Source organism: Ciconia boyciana, chromosome 5 (assembly GCF_034638445.1).
Source record: "Ciconia boyciana chromosome 5, ASM3463844v1, whole genome shotgun sequence".
In the NCBI taxonomy this organism is placed as follows: Eukaryota; Metazoa; Chordata; class Aves; order Ciconiiformes; family Ciconiidae; genus Ciconia; species Ciconia boyciana.
The window spans coordinates 11035801-11057109 of NC_132938.1; the positions used below are offsets into that span (position 1 = coordinate 11035801).

The 21309-nt window shown below is 38.8% G+C and overlaps 1 protein-coding gene across 6 annotated transcripts in view; it reads left to right on the top strand.

The window, feature by feature from the left end:
- Nucleotides 1-5606: 5606 nt before the first annotated feature.
- Nucleotides 5607-21309, top strand: part of RGS12 (regulator of G protein signaling 12) — a 94846-nt gene continuing 79143 nt past the window's right edge. For 4 of the 6 annotated variants that reach the window (XR_012042629.1, XM_072862261.1, XM_072862262.1 and 1 more), the window contains exons 1-2: nt 5607-5714; nt 12139-14084. Coding sequence is in view for 3 of the 6 variants with exons in the window: in XM_072862261.1 (XP_072718362.1) it covers nt 12228-14084 (1857 nt within the window). In the remaining 3 variants the exon portion in view is untranslated. Of the gene's footprint in view, nt 5715-12138; nt 14085-17813; nt 17985-21309 lie in introns of those variants that run through there. The other 2 variants (XM_072862265.1, XM_072862264.1) reach the window with 2 other exon arrangements.

Here is a 21309-nt window from a genome sequence, read left to right on the forward strand (position 1 = left end):
ACAAGCAGAGCAGTGCCTCTGGCAGGGATCCTAAAGAGAGACTGAACTTGGTCCAAAAGGACCTTCTGTTTTCTCCAAAGTTTGGAGATAAAAAGCTTGGATGAGGAAATGGCAAAATGCTTGGACTTAACTTTGTCACATCCCAAGTGAGAGGTGGTGAAATGCGTTCTCCAGTTCCAGGGGTAACTACTGGGAGTAGAGGATCCCTCCTCACTTTAATGCTACATAGTTTGTCCTGGAGCCAGGGTCTTTTATGAGGGGAATTATGTTAAATAGGAATATGCAAAGTCACTTTCTCTACTACTCACATCACCTCTTCAGTGCCTCAGGCTCTCATTTTCACTCAGTTTCTTTTCATGGAATCATATGTGAACTTGGAGAACTCTTAGCAAGTTTTTCCTGAGGTTTAGGGATACGATACTGACATTTGTGCCCCATCACTTAGGAAATGTGCTTAGCAATAAACCCAGCCAGCAGAGTCCTGATATGTCACCCTTGTATGGTGTGTGAACCTGAGCGCCACACTGAAAATGGCTTTAAAGAGGAAAAAAGGGAGACAGGAGTAGAGCACTGGGAGATGTCACTCATGATCCTAATTCGGCTTGCTGTTTAGATGCAAGGATAGAGCTTGCTCACTCTGTGAGAAGCTATTGCTGAATCGATGATAATGACTTTTTTGGCATGGTACTTAGAGCCACAAGGAATACCTCCCCGAGAGATCCCTTTTCCTTAGAGCACCAAAAATATACAGTGCTTCTTCAGAACATGTAAATTCAGCTGCTAGATGATACACATTTTTAAGTCCAATGGGACTGAAGACACAGCTTAAATGGAGCAGCAAGGCCATGGCAGGTTAATTAGTCAGGCAATTTTGAATTATAAGATTAAAGCTCCAAGGCTTAAAGAATGAACAACAAAACCAACAAACCCTTCAGTAATGTCTCAGAGATATCCCTTCAGAGCAAAAAAAATAGAATGAAATACACTAGAAATTTTTTTTTTTCATTTTTTGCATATGTGTTTTAACAGTATTAGGAGGTGTCCACAACACAATACGAAATTAAAAATTTAAAATCATTCTGGGTCAGCAAGGTATTCCTCAAGAACTGTGGAATTTAGGGTATACACTATTTGACCACAAGAAATGGTGGGTTAGCAGTTTCTGTGCTTCCACTGATACCAGTAAGGCCAAACCCAATTTTTGGGTCTCCAGTTTTTGGCAGAAGTATACTAGGTATACTAGTATACTAGTTTGGTTATCTATATTAGATGTAATATCTATATTAGATGTTTTCTATAATGTATATCTATAATGTATATATATATCTATATTAGATGTTTTGGTTATCTATATTAGGGTTGCTCATCAGCATTGGAGGTTTAACTTGACACCAACTTTAACCTCATGTAGTCATAGGTAAGGGAAGAAAAATGGAGATCAATGAGCAATAATTTGTATTTTCAATTTTTATATACGGCAGCATGCCAGATTTGATTTATGTTAGTGAATTTGGGAAAATAAATATAGCATGTTCTATTGTAGGGAAATAAATTTTGTTAAGATACTAAATAATTTTATTTATATTGTAGTGCTATCCAAAGGAGCAGTCGGGACCATGGCTTAGCTGTGCCTGTTTTCGCACAGAGAACAATGTTCCAGACCGTTTACCGTGTAAACCTTCAAATTTGCAAATGGTACCATTCACATATTTAAGAGTAAGTGCACACAAGAATCTTTCAACAGAAAAACTGCTTAACTATATTTTAATGTTTAATCAAATAACAGTAGGTAAGGACACAATTACAAAGCCAAGTAGATGCACAAGGTATATAGATCAATCCTTTTATGTCTAAATAGGATTTGAGAAGATACGTCTTCTATTGGCCAGTCAAGATTTAACAAGATCAGTATCCCTGTTTAGTTCTACTACTTCACAGCGCCTTGTCAAGAGGTTTTTTTTTTTACATCGGTGTGCTAGGACGGGAAACACCATCATCCAAACCAAAACGCATTTATACAAAAATATTTTCTTCCTTTTCCCGCCGCCAAGAGTGTCTCCCACTAGGGAGAAGACTATGTTTAAAATAAAGGAAAAGGTATTTCTAAAGATTAGGTTAACTAGTAAACCAAGGTAGATATTGATGGCTGTGTTCAACTTGCAGTCCTCAGTGCGGAAAACATGATCTTCACTGATCCTTTGGATTGGACTCTGATGGTTAATGGAAGGAGGACGAACTTTTGGAATTTAAGAAATAAGTTCTCTAATGAGGATTTTGCTCCCAACTACATATTAACTGGACAACACAAGCTAACTATAACGTATATGATATACAAGCTCCCCTGATGTTCAGAACAAAGTTAAGCTAGGAAAATCGGAATGAAGTCTGTATACTGAAGAAGCATTTAATGCTGACGATTATGTACAATTTTATTATTTTGAACATACTGAAAATATTAAATGAGAAAATTGACATTTATGTGAGGATATTTCTGTATGTATAAAATAAAACCTTTTTTTGAGCAACCAACACTTTCATTCCTTTAACCAAGGTAATTAAACAATGATAATTAAAACCACAGACTTTGCATCAGATGCTGGACTAAGTTTATTTTCTGACTTCTCATCTGGTGTTTGTGACGGCAATAATCACACTTCATTACAGTACGCATTGTAAACCTCTCCAGATCAAATCTGACAAGCTGTTTTGTGACAGCCACCCTCGGTGTGATTGAGATGTCTGTACATTCAACATTAAGCTACTTAGGCTTCTAAGCCAAACCTTTTACAGCCCAAAAGCCACAAATCCTTATCACTTTGTTTCACACCCTTTCGTCATTTATTGTCTCCAACAGTGGTGAAAACAGTAAGAAAAGTTACAGCTGAGACCTTGTGTGGATTTTTGAGGGGCCATTAATCACCTTGTTCCAGATTCCAGCATAAAGTCTTAATCACCATTTCCAAAAAATGCTGAAGAAAAGCACTAAATTAATTCACGATGAGTTGGATATTTCTGACTGCAAGTAGTAGGCTGTGTGAGCACACCTGTTTCCATGTCAGTCTGGGTGTTCACTTCTTCCTTGCTGAGCAATACTCACGTAGGAAATTCTGCTCTGCTACAGAGAAGCCTTCTGTGCCATCAGACTAAATACATTCTTCTGGGCTATTACAAAAGTCCAATCAATTCTCTTGGCTATCACAAATAGAACAGGTTCAGTATCTGTGGGAGAGGTAATCTGACACTGCCATGGAGTAATTATTTTATAGTTAGTAGATGCTGACGCCACTTCCTAGCATCCCTCCTCTTCGAAACAAAATAAAGCATAATTTCTTTGTATTAACTTCATAAAGCTCAATGGGAGACCTGCAGATACCTCTGGGGAATAGTTACAGTTCCACTTTACTACTTGTCGCTTTTAAACAGATTTTCTTCTATTACAGCTGTTTACAAGGGTCAGACTGTTTGAAATATATGGTTGACCAATCGTCCCTTCTGGAGGCACGGAGGTAGTGCAAGTCAATGCTAGATCTGCTGAGGTAGCACGGGCAACAGAAATAGAGGCAAAAGACATACAGTCTTGACAACCTCATATGGAAGCTGGAAATAATTGGGCTATTAAGGGATGGCAACCCAAAACACCACCTTTTGTTTGTGGAACACAAGTCTTGTCCCTGTGACATCTCCCCAGTCAAAGGGATAAAGAACTATTGCTTGTTTGGGCAAATTTAGATCTCTAGAGTACTTTTAAAAATTATTGTACCACACCTGAAAGAATCAATCATGTGAGGTTTAAAAGCAATCAATCAATTTCCTTTGTTATGTTTTGAATTTTTAGGCTCCCTAAAGCATCAATAATTACCTTTATAGGACACAGTATGTCTGAAGAAGTTAGGAAGTCTATCATCTTGTAATTTTACACTGATCTGCTAAGATGTCTTCTGTGAGGATGAGGAAAAGAAATAATGTATATTTTATTCAGCTGTTTTCCTCTTCAGAAGCTTTTCCCACAAAACCTGGTGAGAGAGATAACAAAATTGGGATTTAACTTGATCTGAAATGTTTCATGTTGACAGAAGTCTCCTTGGGATGGACTGACAAAGAAAAAACAGCAGAATGAGAAGGCGGAGGTAGGAGTGGAGGAACAGGTTCCTCTATTTTTCCAAAGAGCTTTTTCTTTTGGTCTGTGTTTTTGTTTTTCCTGAAGACTCCAGTATACTGTAACCATTTCAGAAACAGAAGGGGATATTAAGAAAAAATTTCCTAGACTGGATAAAAATTAAACAAATTACTGCAGTTAAACCATCAAGCCACAGTTTTAAAATTCGTAAGTTTTCTTACAGACCTAACAGCAGCAGTGAGTTGTGGGATATATATCCTGCCCTGGAGATTGAAAAAAACTTAAGGAAAAGGTAAGCATTCTCCTACACCTTGTGACTGGTAGGTTCCGTTCCATTTCAGGTTCCACTGCATAGATAGACTGAAATGAAGAAATCCCCTACGTACAAAGGATTTCTGCCAGTCCTTGTTCACAATTAAAGATCACAATCTTCTGCAAAGATCACAAAATCTTTTCAGGCTCCACAGGAAAGTCAAATACGTTTGGTTAATTCTTCCCTTGTTCTGGACTTTTTTTCTTCTGGATTCCTTGGGAATCTCTAAACTGATGTTCACTTTTATGTGTACCATCTTCCCCTCTTCCTATTTCTCCTGTTTAAAATAAGGTTTTCTAGTATTGCCCTTTTGAAATAAAGAGCTGTCCCCAATGTATTTTGAGAACTTGTTGCCCGCGCCCTGCTCCATCTGGGTGGCATAAGTTCCCCTTTACACATACCCTTACCCTTTGGATCCTTAATTACTACGAAATGCCTCAACTACCTCCTCACCCTCATCGGATGGTTTAATGGTTGAACCTAGTGCCAGCCTGCTCCCTCCCACTTTTACCTTTACCTTGTAAGGTCTGTCTCACTCTCTTTCTGGGCTTCAAAGGCACGGCACAGCTGTTTGATGCACCTCTGAACACCTCCCGGCCTGTCCTCCCTGACCAACCTGCCCCTTCTCCTCAGCGCCACTTCAGAGCTGCAGGTTATTCTAACGAGTCTCTCCCCTGCCAGCTAACGTCGCAGTGCTGCCTGTGTACGTCCTCAGACGAGGACTGGCTCCACTTTGTTCTCCCGACTCCGAGAGGACCCAACAAGTTGTCGCTGCTGGGCGATATTGATCATTTAATTCCTCCCCTCGCCCCGGTTTCGGCCGCGGGGCCGTGTCTCCCCGCCGCCTCAGCCTCGCGCCCCCTCAGCGGGCGCCGGCGGTGCCCCGTTGGAAAGAGCGCCGGCAGCCCGCGCCTGCGCACTCCCCTCCCCGCTGGAGGCGAGGGGGCGGGGCGCCCGCTGCCCACCGCGCCCCGGCGAGGCGGCGGGGGGGGAGAAGAAAGAACTACGCGGCCCGGCATGCCCCGCGCGGCCAGCTCCCCACGGCCGCAGGGAGCGGGCCGCTCGCAGGGCACGCCGGGAGCTGTAGTTCTTTGGCGCTGGGTATTGTCTCTCCCCTTTCTCTGTCCGGGAACCCGACCGCCACCCCTGCCGGGTGAGTGCGGTGACTGACAGCTCCTTGCAGCCAGTGGCCGAAGCGCTGTGTGGCGGAGCCCGGCGCCCGTCTCCTCGGTGACCGGGGGAGCTGGTGCCTCAGCAGAGTAGCCGGAGTCCTGGGGGACGGAGGTGAGTGGGTCTGAGCGGGGCAGCGCCCACCCCTGCCGCCCGGCTCTCCCCTCCCCCTCGCCGCCGAGCGCCTGGCCCGGGACCCCGCTCGGGGTGTGGTGGAGGAGGGGGAGCAGCAGATGGGCGGTGTGAGGGGAGCCGAGGGGGGGAGGGGAGCGCGGCGGCGGGAGCAGAGGGGGAGGGCAGCGCCCGCGCCGCCCCCTCTCCGCGCCCCTTGGGCTGCGGCGCTGCCCGCGACCCCCGGCGGGCAGCGCTGAGGGGGGTCCGTCCGCGGCGGGGGGGTCGCGGGTTCTCCTCGCCCTCCCGTCTTTTTACCGCTTGATTTTTCAAACCGTCCCTGCGGGCTCAGGTGCCGCTTCTCCCCTCCCCGCAGCTCCACCCTCCCGGGAAGCCTCTGCCCCGCGAGGCGGTTAATGTGTAACCCCGCGGACCGTTGCTCGAGGCGGGGAGCGGCGGCGCTGACCCGGCGCCCGCCCCTCCGCTCCGCGGCCTGCCGGCTCGCTCTCCGCGCCCAGCGCCCGCGGGATGCTCCCGCGCCCCGCTGAGGGCAGCGCCTGGCCGCGCCCGGCGCCCGCCCGCTGCGGGAGCCCTCCCCGGGAGGTGGGCTGCCGCCGGGTCTCTTGTGCCGCCGAAGAAGCCGGCGGTGAAACTTTTGGAGCGGCTTTCCGCAGCGTTGCAGCGGGAGTCAGTCGTGCCCCTCCTGGCTCTCGCCTTTGCGTGGAAGCGCCGTGAGTGCAAACCATCCCAAGCCTTTTCCCGGTCGCTTTTATCCCTGAGCAGTTCTCGCGTGTCGCTGCTTCAGTCTGAAGTGCTGCCCTTTCTCACAGCGTCCCAACAGTTTTGGAACCTATTTGCAAGAAAAGAAGGGGCAAAAAAAATGCCTAACTACCAACAAAACCTTTTCACGTTCTTAAATACAACAAATAAATTAATCTGAATTGTAAACACATGACTATTTATACAACAGCTTTAGAAAACTTTGTCCTTAGTCGCATGAGTCTTGCTAGACAAAACCAGCAAATGCCCTATTTGTGTTCTTTACACTTTGTACGCTGGCTGCAGTGTGAGAAAAAGTTTTTATTAACAACTATTTTTTAGCCTGCTGTTACTAATTAAAGTCAGTATTTTTTGAATGATCACGCTAGGTACACCTAATTGTTTTTCTGGCAAAGCAGTTGCTGCTTATACAGGAAACATAATGGTATGTTTTCCCAATTGTGAAATGCTGATAAGATTTTTCTATTAAAATATTGTCCCTCCCAAGTTCTCAAACAGCTGGTAGCTGTCTTCTACAGCTTGTGCTGTTACATTTCTCGTGTAACTTGTCTATAAACATGTACTGCATTTGAATAGTGAGTGGAATTCAAATTTTATAACTTCATTTGATCTTTGTAGTGGCATCATTTATGAAAGTCAGTTCTGCCTTAATGAGTGGCACCCATGCTGAAGAGTCTTTTGCAATACTTCAAGAGGTGTGTGAGGGATGAGGGAACAGTCTCTCTCCTCTGTGTGCTTCCACTTTACACGCTTTATCCTCTTGCAGTCTCACTATTGAAAAACAAAATGAAGCCAACCAGTTCTCTGCTTTTCAAAAAAAAAAAAAAGGCACATTAACATGGATACTGTAGAGCTGAGTATCAGCTCGTTTCCAAAGGCTTTTCAAAATGAACTGGTGGTCAGTAATGTAGTCTTAAACTTCACATGCTCTTTCCCTAACTGCCCTCCGTTACTGTTAAGGTTGTAGTCTAATCTAGACTATAAGAGGAGTATATCTCCCGTTTCTGTTTGCTCTTTTTGTTGCTATGAGTTAACAAGAGCAGAAGCAGGAAACAAACCACCTCTCTCCCTTGAAAGTAAGCAAATAAGTATTATTTTCTCTGTAGTAAAGGGTTTGAAAATGACATGAAAAGCAAGCATGGATATGTAAAAACATTACATAAAGAAATGCAGTGTTTGTGGGATAAAGTACAATTTAACTGTAACTGGTATTTTTGGTGCTTTATACCCCAAAAATAATTGATTGAAATGGTAGACCAGAACGTATGCTGGCAGAAAACTCAAATGTTTCTTTTTGTTTTGCAGTCCTGTGACAAAGCTGATGTACGTGGGCAAATTAATGTTGTTTCGCATACTTGAACAACTCTTAATTTCTGTATGTTAGTGTTTCTGTCTGAAATGTTCTGTGAAACATTTTGTAGTTATTAAACTGTATTTGTGCCGTATTACTAAGCTGTGTGGGTACAAATTTTGATGAACTTTCTGAAAGCATAGTAGTAATTTTATATTTGCAGTGTTCTTCAAATGATAGTATGAATTCTATATTTTCAGTGTTTTTAATAAGTATATTGAAATGTCACAAAACTATATTATTTTCTTAAGATTTAGTTACTATGTATTACAAATTATTCTGCTTTTATAGGCCTGTTTTCTCCTATAAAATGCACATATCCTCCTGACTAATACTCACTAATGTGTTTTGGTATTCTACAGACTTTTTTCTTTAAGACTTACTTTATCATACTTAGCGATAGCAGAAAGTCAAAGTAAGCTTGGGCATGTGTAGTATTGTGGTGTAACTGTTTTTCTGGCCTACTGTATATGCCTGAATGTAGTTATGCTATCAAATTAATAGAATTCAGTGCTATAATTATTAGAAGTAAATACAGTAGCATATTATTGGTAGGCTCAGTAAGATTCACTATTTAATTTGTACTGAAAATGAACAGCTCAAATCATTTTATCTTTGGTTACTCGTGGCAATTATCACAGGTTATATAGTTCACTAATGATTTCATATTTTAGTAAACATACAGACACCTACAAAGCTTTATGTCAGTGCAACTGAAATGATGTCTTTGTTTCAGTGGATACACTACACATTTTGTAACTTATTACAGGAAAAGGATACTCAGACATATGGTTACTTTGAAACTGTGGAAGTTTGTGCTGTTTTTGTGACATATCTCTTTAGCTTCATGTTTCAAATCTGCAAATAAATTAAAAGAAAATTCAGGCAATTAGATAATTTGATAATTTAGTTTTGAACTAGTTTGTTAACAGTTTGTGACTCAACTAATCTCTGTTGGAATCTCTCTGGTTACAAGAAATACTATTTTTGTAATTTTTCCGTTTGCCTGTCATGCCATTGTTGCAGTAAAACATCTTTGAATGCTGAGGGTTCTTGCAGAAGAGCTACATTTGTCCTTTGTCTTGAAGTTTCCTAGATAAATTCAGTGAGCTGTTATGTATCAGGGGTGCAGTTGGCACAAAAAATGCGCAATAATATTCAGCTACTGAGGGAGGGAAGAGATGGCTTTTCCAGTGATGTAAGAGGGTTTTTTGTTTGGTTGGTTTTTTTTTAGTGTATATACACATTAATAGCAAAAAGCCCTTTAATGTTGAATTACTTCCTAACTTTACACTCACAAAATTACACAAATAAATTAACAGCTGGAAGTCTTCACACCCCCGGAACTTCATCGTTAGAGAAAAGTAATGTATTAGCAGTCTGATGTGTTGTTTTTATAATGGTCAAGTGTTGGAATGACGTTCCCTTATCAGTGGTTATCATCTGGAATAAATGCATGATGTGTAAGGGGCATAGGTTAGGAAGGCAAATAGATAAATTGACTTGTGAATAGAGTTAAAAGGAATCCTCTCATATCAAATGTGGAATCATGAGGTAAGACAGTGCTGGGGTTTGCTTCTTCCCAAGAGCAGCCTAACTACACTTTCATTGTGTGTTTTTTATAGTTGCATTTCAGGTATTTTTTTAATACATTAAAAAGATAGTTGGAAAAATCTGTTTTTTCTTATCAGCTACTTCAACATTGCAATATTGGATCTTAATTTTTTTGTTACTACCGCTTTTTATTGTATTTTTTCGATCAGATTATTTATAATCTAATACTCTTTTAACTGTTTCCTTTTTTTAATTGTTTCCTCTTGCAAGCTAGTAGCACACTTTTAGGTGCCAGGTAGTACTACAGTGCTTTATGTTGACCAGGTTAGCAGCTCAGTTTTGGAGGGTACCCAAGGGACACATTAGGCTATTCTCCAGACAGCTGAGAACAGAAATATTCACTGTAAAGCAAATGAAAACATGTATATATTCATGCTCCTAGATAGCAGGTTTTTATTTACTGTTGGGCATTTGTTGGTTAAAGAACTATACCTTGAAACGTTTAATGAGTATTCTCAGAAAGTACCAGACCTAATTAGAGATAGCTGAATGCACAGTGATCTCTTGGTTCACAAGTTTAGCCTCATCAGGAAAAGGTCAATCTATGTTTAAGGCACGAGACTGGATGCAAGTTGACAGGGGTCTTTCACAGCAACGTGTTAGTTTGGTTAAATGTTTGCAAAGCATTTCTTATGTTATGATTTCCATTCAAAGGTTAAGTGTGAAGTTTCATTACTTCTTAAAGCTAAGTTATTTTCTCAAATTATAGGGGAACTGTTGTTATTGAAGCTAGATAATTGCTATATTAAAACAATTTGTGAAAACCATACTACATTGAACAGTCACAGCTGCACCATGGAGACATAAAAACCTGATGTGCCTTTGTTCAAAAAAATGCAGACTAAAACCCAAAAGTAAAGCCAAGTGAATGTCTTCTGTAGTATCTTGAAGGCTGTCCTGTTTAGGATTTGGAAGGGTCCTAAGGGAATCACAGCCTGTAGTTGAGTATTTAGCAGAATATTCAAGAAACAACAGTGTTTTCTTAAATTTGGTAATAAAACAGCTCGTATGTAGTTAAGTAGTTAAGACTTTTTTTCTAAATTGTATTTCAGAGTTTGCGTTGTTTTTTTTTTTTGGTGGAACTTTTGAAGTCATGGCCCTTCTGTTTGTTCTATCCCAGGCAGAAATAGTGTGAAAGTAGTGTGCTGTGGATTGCATCCCATTCTGAGTATGGGTTTTTTTGTTATTTCTGTAGCCGAGAGCAATGTCAGAAGGATTTCTTTGTCCTTTTTCTTCCATGCAAGTAATGGGTTGGAGACCACTAATTTAACACTTTAGATACAATAAACAAATGTGTGTCTCTGTGTGTGTGTATCTATTTATCTAAAATGTTGTCCGCATTTTGCTCACATATACAAGATACTTGCTTTTAAGTACCTTATACACTTTAAGTATGTTACAGTGTGACTGAGTTATGAATAAGCCTGTGGACCAGCTCAGAGAAGTAATTATTTTCAGATTAGTTCTCACTTGTGCAGGCCGAGTTTATTGCAATTTTACATAGCTGTAGTCTTCCAGTTACTTCAGTCAGTCATCCTCCAGGCCTGTAGAAGTAAGAGTTCATATCGTGCAACAAGGGGATAGTTACAAAAGTTGAACAAGATGTCATTTCTGTTCTTTGTGTTAAAACATTTTTATGCATATGAACCTGCTTAGTGGAGTAAACCTCTCTAAAACAATGGAATTTACCTGAGTATGATTAGAATGAGACATGCAGACTTCAGCGTCAACACCAAAGTGTACTGAAATCTACTATTTCTTGCTGTTCATATAAAGCTGCTTTATTTTAATTGTAAAGTCATGACGATTAATACTGGCAGCATGTGGAGTTCCTTATTTTTTCTTCTTTTTTGGAAGCTTTTATCTAAACTAAAACACATGGATGTTGGAATGACTGACTGAAATGCATTTTTTTATAGTGTTTGCTTTCTGACAAGTTATTTTTGAGTAGATTAATTGATTGGTGTAACAGAGTAAATCTGATTTTGGATCCCTTTGGTCTAATACGTGACTGACCATTTGTTGTTGCATATGTAACTGAAATGTATGTGTGAAAGTTGAAGTTTGAGGTACTTATTTTAAGCTGCCTTTGCAGTCAGTCAGTGGAGAGATACAGGCAACTCTAGGGGTAATTTATCTAACCTGTTTTACATGAATACGTTTGGTAACTGTTTCTGTACACTGAGTGTAAAGGGGGGTGGGCTATAGCTGAGTAGATACACTTAAGCTCTAATTTTTATGTTGCTGGGAAAGGATAGATGAGCTTCATGCAGGATTTTCACTGTGCTGTAAAATGTGGTGGTATTGCAATGGTGTAGTAAGCCAGAAGTTAACTGAATAGTAGGTAACATGGTGGAGTTGGGGAAGATGTAACATGCTGTAGTATAAAAACACTGGCTGTACATCAGAAGACTTAGATTCTCTTCTTAGCTTTGCCATTCAGTTACTTTGCCATTTTGGACAGCCACTTTATTTGCATTTGCTACTGCTTTCTCATCAGTAAATTTAAGACTGTGGTACCTGTTCTTTTCAAATGGTTTTGAGTGTCGTGTTAATTCTCTAGCAATAGTTTTTGGAAGAGTTCACTAGCAATATTTCTGAACAGTAAAGGGAATACTGGGTACTAAAATCCTGAAATATGACTGAGAATTAAAATGTCTTTTTTTGTCTTTCTTTCTTTAGAGCTTCATCAGATGAAGGAGTGATACCGTGAAACATGACAAAAAACTGGACTAATTAGAAGTTTTCCTATTTTAGGAAAAAACGTCAAAATGTATAGACCAGGGGAAACGGTCAAACGACGACTCAACATGCATGCTCCTCCTCGGATAAGAAGCGTGGAAGTTGCTAGAGGAAGAGCAGGTTATGGGTTTACCCTTTCTGGACAAGCTCCTTGTGTTCTTAGTTGTGTTATGAAAGGAAGCCCTGCAGATTATGTTGGACTTAAAGCAGGAGATCAGATATTTGCAGTTAATGAAATCAATGTGAAAAAAGCCTCTCATGAAGATGTAGTGAAACTTATAGGAAAATGTTCTGGAGTCCTGCACATGGTCATTGCTGAAGGGATTAGTCATATAGATTCATGTTCAAGTGATGAAGAAGTTGGTTTTTATGATGGAAAGGGGTGGCTGAAACCCAAACCTGACTCTAAAGCTCTGGGTATAAACAGAGCAGAGAAAGTTGTTGAAGAAATGCAGTCTGGTGGCATTTTCAACATGATCTTTGAGAATCCTACTCTTTGTGCTGGTAGCTCAGATAATTCTGCACCAAAACAAAGATCGTTTTCAGATTCTGCTGCTATTAAATTTGAAACTGGAAATGAAAGTGTAAGCAATCCAAACCTACTGTCAAAGGAAGAAATATCCAAAGTCCTGAATGATGATTCAGTTTTTAGAATTGGACTGGAGAGTGCAGAAGACTTTGCGTTAGATGCAAGCATTTTAAATGTTGCCATGATTGTAGGTTACCTAGGCTCAATTGAACTTCCTTCAACAACCTCAAATTTGGAAAATGAGAGTTTGCAAGCTATTCGTGGATGCATGAGACGTCTGCGGGCAGAACAAAAAATCCATTCACTAGTGATGATGAAGATAATGCATGACTGTATTCAGCTCTGCAGTGACAAATCAGGTGTAGTGGCAGAATATCCTGCAGAGAAACTGGCATTCAGTGCTGTTTGCCCAGATGATAGAAGATTCTTTGGACTAGTTACAATGCAGACAAATGATGATGCAAGCTTGGCTCAGGAAGATGAAGGGGTTCTGAGGACATCTTGCCATGTTTTTATGGTGGACCCTGAATTATTTCATCATAAAATTCACCAGGGCATAGCAAGACGTTTTGGACTGGAATGTACAGCAGATCCAGATACAAATGGTTGTCTAGAGTTTCCAACATCATCTTTACCTGTTCTTCAGTTTATTTCTGTCCTGTATAGGGATATGGGGGAATTGATTGAGGGAATGCGTGCGAGGGCTTTTCTTGATGGTGATGCAGATGCTCATCAGAATAATAGTACAAGCAGTAACAGTGATAGTGGAATTGGAAATTTTAACCAAGAAGAAAAGAATAATAGAGTTCTGGTGGTTGATTTAGGAAGCAATTCAAGTAAACACATTCCTAACAGTATATGGGAAAATCCAGTAGGAAGGGGACAAAATCAGCCTGCTTCCCATTGGAATGGCTTCTGTCATGAACAAGAAGGAAACATTCCTTTAGAAGTAATTCAGAATGATAAGTCCCAAAATGTTAGCAAACACTTAAGTCCTTCTGGTCGTATTGAAGTTCCACTGGTTTCCTCCCGAAATTCAATACCCCCATCAAAGAAAAACGCTGCAGGCATAGGCAATCAAAGGTGGTTGCCTGTGCATGTTTTACAAGAATGGCAGCATGGAAATGCTAGCGACCAGGAGTCTTACACTGATTCTACGGACGGCTGGTCAAGTGTTAACTGTGGGACTCTTCCCCCACCAATGAATAAGATTCCAGCTGACAGATACAGAGTCGATGGCAGCTTTGGTCAGCCGCAGTTAAAATCTCACAAAAATGAGTGGTCTAAGAAGATGTTTTGCATGCAAAACAAATTTGGCCCTCCGCACAGTATTAGGAAGTCTAAAGAAGATAAAAAGGTAAGAATATGTTGATACTGTTCCTAAAAAAAACCAAAAAAACCCCAAACCCAACAGCCTATGGTATTATTACACCATGATATTTGCATACTAAAATTTAAACATGTATTATATAATTTACAAAATTGCAGATTAAGAAAATAATATGGTTCTTTCTCCTTTGCAAAGGCTTTGCATATTCCTGTTTAATTGAGTGCAGCTCTGGAATTGTGCTTCTGCTGGAAGTGTTGTCTGTTAGAGCTTTCTCACATTTCTTCTTGTCTCTTCATTGTTTCCAAATGTTGCAGTGGCATTGCAATAAAAGGAGACATGACATTCGAGCAACTTCAGTTCCTTCTGACCTCCAGCAGCAAAAGAATGGAAACAGTCTGCATCTTCAGTCTGGTTCCTTTTTTATAGAAGACTGGCTTGCAAATGTTATTATTTTAGTGATATCTATTTTCATAGAGTTGTAGTCTAATCATGAGTCAAAAACTTGCATTATACACTTTTAACTTTAACTGAATAAGACAAATTTATTATAAAAATTCACTCCAGCAAACCTCTCAATACAAGTAGTGTTAAACCTATATCAAAGGATAGTCGTTAGTGGTGATTATAGTGTCCACTACTAGGTCATAAATCTAACATTCTGCCAGTAAGCTGTAACTCAAATTTTATTCCACATTACTACGTCATCTACTTGTTTTGTCTGCTATTAGGCTTCTATAAACCAAAGCGAGAAGATTAAAAAAAAAAAAGTGTGGGAGGGATATGCAACATAATTACATACTGTTCCCTTTGTCAAATACAGGTTTTGCTGTTGAGGGAATTAATCTCATGGGAATCTGTTGTTGATAACTGGGATTCTAGTAAAGTGGAGGTCATTGGTCTTACACTACAAGAGTTAGTAGCAGAGTTGTATCTAAAACATTTGCTGACTCCAGGGAGAGACAGAACCTTATACTCCAAATTAGTCTTCAAGAAGCATTGTCCTTCCATGAGGAAGTATTGCTTATAGGATTGATTCAAGTGTCCATCATGCTCTCCAAATCTGTTTTTGAAAAAATGTTTTTTTCACCTCATTAAAAATATCGAACTGCTGCTCAAGTGGATGACAGTAGAGATTCATTAGTTGTTTCACACTGTTATAAACGACATCTTTGAATTGGTGTGACACTTGGGCATAGACTTTTTGGGGATTAGAATGCAGAACTTCAGAACATTTTGGTTTTGGTGTGGAAGGAGAAATTATTTTTTATTGCTTTTCTTGCACTGTCAAGCCAACAACTTTCACATTAGTAAGCTTTTTGTGCTGAAAATAAAAAAAAATAAACTAGTATATATAATACTTATACACTAGTGTATTTTTCAGGTGAAGTGACTGCTACAGGCAGCAATGTTTTCTAGACCCACAATAATGTATTACATTTCAAGTGATCTTAAATGCAAGGTGATTCACACTTTTCAAAACCCAAACAAATTATCCAAACAGAAACACTTAATTTGTAAACATTGCCCACCCAAACCACCTAACAATGAATTCTGTCTGCTACCCTGAAGACTACATGCTTCATGATCTCTTTGCTGATGGACCAAGGAAAAGGCCTCGTTATATGCAGCACCCGGTGCAGGTGCATTATGGATGTTGGTCCCAAGTGCTCTTTTGGAACAGGACCAGCTGCATGGGATGCTGCTGAAATTCCTTCAGGGTCTCTGCAACAAGTTTTTGTCTGCAGTGTTGTCCATGATAGTAATATGGCTTAGATTTTTTTTCAGAGATTTAAAACTAAAAAAACCTATTTTTGAAATGTTTGAAACATTTATTTAATGGAAGTCAAGAATATACTAATGAAAATCTCACAGAAAATTTTACACTTTAAGATGAAAGATGTTCTCTATGTGGGTAAACAGTAATAATATTTCACCTACTGTATCATTCAGATCACCATATATCAGAAGATATGTTCCAACACTAAATATCTCAATCTTCCCTTTTAAGTCTATTTACTAATAAAATAGGCATTCTGTTCTTTGATTAATAACAAATTTGTTTTCAAGACACATTTAAAATGTTCCTACATGGCTTTAGCATTTAGTCTTGTTAAGGCTACAGAACCTCTTTTGCATTTTAATTTTGTTTGTCAGTATTATTGAAGGCTATTGAAACTGATGAGAAAAGCTCATGAAAGTCTTGAAATCATTTGCAAGAGTGAGTTGCAAGCACTTAGCATTATTCAGAGTAATTCATAAAGATGAAGTAGTACTATGTTCTCATCTTAAATCTTTAACGAAAATAGTCAGAGGATGTCGTTATTGATGAATGTACCTCTGTACTTTAGGTACTGCAGAAGTAGGGAAAATCTATGTTTTTGCATATTAGAGCACTCATTTCCTTTCATAAGGGAAAGACATTCAGAAATTCATACTCTTTTTGCTTTGTGTGAAGAGAAGAGGTAAGACTGTCTATTCCAAAACATTATTCAGATGGGTTAGATGCCGCGTTCTAGAAAACTATATGTCCTAATCTTCCTGTGACCTTTTTAAGTAGTAAGGACTGGTTTCACACAGCATGCTCAGACACATTCCAGTCATGGAATAAAGTATATGAAGTGGCCACATGGGATTACATTCATATTTTTACAGCCTAGTGGCTGAGTCTAATGCTTCATTTGGCAGAGCAGTCATTAAATGGCTTTTTAATTAAGGTGGGATTTTTTTGTCTTTTACATTAATACCAAAGGGTAATATATCCTACAAGTGGGAATGTGCAGAATCCACTAGAGGGAGAAGAGGTTACCAAAGCTAGAGGTTTTTTGTGATGGACTCTGCGCATCCATATTATGTACTGTCTTCCTTGGAGCTTTTGTTACACAGTGGGGAAGGGACATGAGTTCCTGCATGCAATTCTCATCTAGCAGAACTGCTGTGCAGCTGAACAGTGATGATCACAGCATGTAATACAGGAAAATATGTTGTACTGTACAGTGCTAGTGGGGGGTAAGAGTGGCATAAACTCCTGATTTTATAGCTGCACTCATAAAACATTTGTGAATTGTACAGTGCACAAGAGCAGATGTGAGAAAGCTCTTTATGAACATATCTGTTTAAAATTGCACTTTCAGGACTGGACCTGGGAAGTGTTTCTTGTGGGTAGGAATAGGTATGGCATTTCAGACTTCAGGTTACAAGGAAGTAAACATGTTTTCTGAGCTTTGTTTTCCCTCTAGTGTTGTAGTCCCTTTAATGATGATGCTTTCAGCTCACAAATTAGAATTGTGGTTAATTTTGTAATAATTGGCAAAAACACTTTTGAAATATTAATATTCTTCACACTGCTACAAAGCATTTTAAAGTTCAAGTGTGAATAGTTGAAAAAAATTAAAAATGCCTAATTTGATTAAACATTACTGGATGCCATGAGGTTTTTTGTTTTGCTTTAAAATGTTGTAAGGAATTTATCCCTAAATTACTAAACTCATACTTTCACAATTGCTTTATTTTTTTGTTTTTTAATCTTTGGCTTTTAAAATGGTTGTTGTACATGGGAAGAGGAGAACCAAATTGGGGAAATTTTTATTCTGTTCCACCTCTTCTGACTGATATTTACTGGACGGTATCTCTGGCCCTATGCACCTCTAAAATTATTTCCTGTACCAAACTTCATGTTTCCTGTGTTTCTTAAAAGTTTCATATGAACAGATTTCTATTGAAGCATCTTACAAGACTTTTTTTGGGGTCTCTTTGACTAGTGGAAGGCCTGATGGTGTTGCTGAAATTCACTGAAAGGAAGATCCTGGAAGGTGGCTTTGACTCTCAGAATGACTAAGGATGATTTCTGGCAGTAAGAAGCTTCTGAATTGCTATAAGACTGATACTGGGGAGCAGTGTGTGGTCTAATGAGGTCTATGAGACTAGCAGGTGAAGAGACTGGTTGTGGTTTCAGTGGGAATGGAATAATTCCTGCTTTTTTTTTTGTTTACTCCTTTTGCACTGTACTACTTTTGCTGTTGCATTGCTACTTCCACCTTCTTCAGCATCCCACTAAGTTCCAGTCACTTGCCTACTCACCCTTTTGCGTCACTTTGGGTTACGCAATAGAAAGGCACCATAAGCAATATGAAAACATCAGAGATGTTAGGATTGGCAAGGGACTTGAGAAATTGCTGAACAAGGAAGCATTCCTTTCCCTCTAGAGTAAATTAATATAATACGTTTGATTTTGCTCAACCCTCACTCTCTGTTTTCGGGCTAGCGCCTGGCCAAAAATATGTCTACCCATTACTGTTTTAAATTAAGTTTTACTGGGAAAATACTCCTTTTTCCACTGGAAAGCTTCATAACAGTCAGTTTAGTCTCTGAGTTTGCTCTCCATGAGGACAGAATCCTAGGCATTGACCTCTCACCATTCTTTTATTTTAAAAGGAAAGTCTGTTTTAATATTGTGGAGGCAAGTATAATATTTAAGATCACAAGAGGTTTTACAACCTGAGCTTAATAACTAGTATTTGGGTACTAGGTTTATTCCGAGTGAATATGACAAATCTATTAAAAAGTAATTTAAAAGCCTTTTAAATTTTAGGTATTGATTTTTAGAAGCCCTTTTCTGCTTCACATTTGTTGTAAGACTTCTGTCTTGACCACATTATTGTTTGTGCTCATGAAGAGTGTGAATTTGTAAACAGATCCTATTTGTAGATCTTAGAGGAAGAAAAAATAGATAATCTCATTGTCTGAGACTCACTGGACAATAGTATTGTAAATACTTTTTTTTTTTAACCAAAAAATATATCAACTGCTTTATAACCTTCATGACTTAAGATACAGAAAGTATTGTAAAAATGTAGGTGAGAGAAGACAGGTAAGCAGTACTGTGGGGTTCACTAATGCATCTTTCCTTGCTAATATATTTCCTGGGTTACAATTATTGTTACTCTGTTTTGATCAGAAGTTTAACTGTAACTACTTCAGAGTTGTCTTTGTTTCCAAAGCAAGTGTTACTGAAAAAGATATGCTGTTCAAGTTAAAAATGGAATAGGTTTTTTTTTTGGTGAAAATTTGTAATCTGCTTCAAATCCAAGAATTGCAGATTTTAATATTGGTAACTGGATGGTGAACTAACTGAAAGGCAGATATTTTAGATGCAAATACAATGTTGGCAAAGCTGTGTGGTTCCCATATTTGTTTTTTGTTGTATAATTACATGTTTTTTTCCCTTTCCTCTACAATTCTGTTTGCTCACTAGCTTAAATTGTTCCACCCCAGCTGTTTATAAAGCAGAATTAATGGCAGCTGGATTGCTATTCTTACGCAGTACAAATTAATGTTAACCTTTGGAATTATAGGCTTTGATCTGATTTGAGATGTACGTATATACCTTAAAGAGAACTCAACTGAAATGCCAAACACGAGGCTAGATCTGAGAATGTGCTAATGTGAATTAATCTGCAAAGCGGTATTTGTATGAAATAGGTCCTCTGATACATTTTGCTATGAGAAAATGAAAAGCAATTAAATGTTTAGTAATTTCATGCAGCCTTTTCATATGTATTATAATCTTCTAAAATAATGATTTAAAAAATGGTCAGTTCTAGGATCTTTAATAATGTATAAAAAGCCAAAATAATGCTGGGTGCTTTTCTCTGAAAAAGAAATTAGGTAAAATCTGGACAGTAAATGTCTGCAGAGCACCGTTGACTTTGTGAAATTTTCTCATTTCAAATTTATGTGCTAGAGATTTAGAATTTTTCATTACACCTGAATTTAAATATTTTCTAGATCAAGTGCAGGTTTGGACTCCAATTAACATCACGACAATTAAGGGGAGATGCAGGTATCTAAGTATTTCTGAGCTAGTTTTGAGTTGCAAAGTCACAGGAGAAGGTAGTATCTTGAGAAACAAAGAGAAACAATGAAGAAAATAGTGTGAAGAAAAATAATTAGCATAGAATTAATTGAAATAATGAAAAATGGCTTTAAGTTTTAAACGTAGAAGCTTTGAGATAAGAGATTGTAAAATTATTGTCTGAGCTTTCACTTGCATGAAGATAGACCCCAATTCCTTGCAGTTGAGAAGATGTAGAGAAGAAAAGGAGCTGTAAAGTACCAGTTCTTCACTGGAGAAGAAATAGATCAATATGGAATAAAGGTCTTTAATTAACAAAAATGAATATGGAATTGCTAAACTTACTTGAAGTGTCTAAACAGAAACATGGAAAAATGGAGCCTCAAGAAAAAGACTTGAAAATTAATCCCATCAATAAAATGGCCATCAAGACATCAATAAGTTTGCAAAGATAGTACCAGAGAAGGATATTCTGCATCATCAAACCAAGTTCTAGCTCTTTTAGGCAGTCATGCATTATGTCTTCCATACACTTAGCAGTTGTACCTTTGAAAAAAAATGTATTTGCACCCTGCCTTCCCTTCCAGCCTGCTTTCTACAGGAACAATATTCCATCACTATTACGATGCTAGAAACTTTTTTTATTTTCCAGTCTGAAATCTAGTCATGGCCACGTTATACCCATTTCTTCTGCTGCTAGTGTCTCCTTTAGTGAAAGTGACTCTTTCTTCAGTGTTTACCTTTTTGCTTATGCATTTGTTTGATGTAAAGCTCTTAGTCCTTTAGTCTTCTGGGAAGTAAAGTTTTCATTCTCCAGATAATTTCAGTAGCCCTTTTCTGAAACTATTCTAGTTGAAATTCTTCTTTCTTGGAGCCGAGTGACCAAAATTTTATGCTGATTTCCTGGTCAAGCTTTTGTGTAATTGTAGCGTACATTTTCCTGTCTCTATTGTTAATACTTCATACAATACCTCTTCATATATTATTTACTTTTTTTCATAGCACGTAGCATTGATGGTTAATACTTATTTTGTAATCAATCAGTAAACACATCCATATGTATCAGATGAGATATCCAATATTGAGTTCAGTATCCTATTTTGGACACCAGCCAGGAGCAGCTACTTAGAAAAACCATGGAAGAGCAGTGAAAAATATATCCTTCTAATTTTCAGCAGCACGTGGTTTAGAGACTGTCCTCTGGTAGAGACACCATCCACATCATTGTGTGTAATAACCTTAGTGAACCTTTGTTCTTGAATTTGTTGTTTCTTAAACTCGGTTGTACTTTTGGCATTCCTGCTATCACTTGACTTATATATTCTGCAGTTTAATAGCGTGGAAAGAAAACAGTACATAATTGTACTTTCCATGTAGTTTCATTTCATACCTGCTAATATT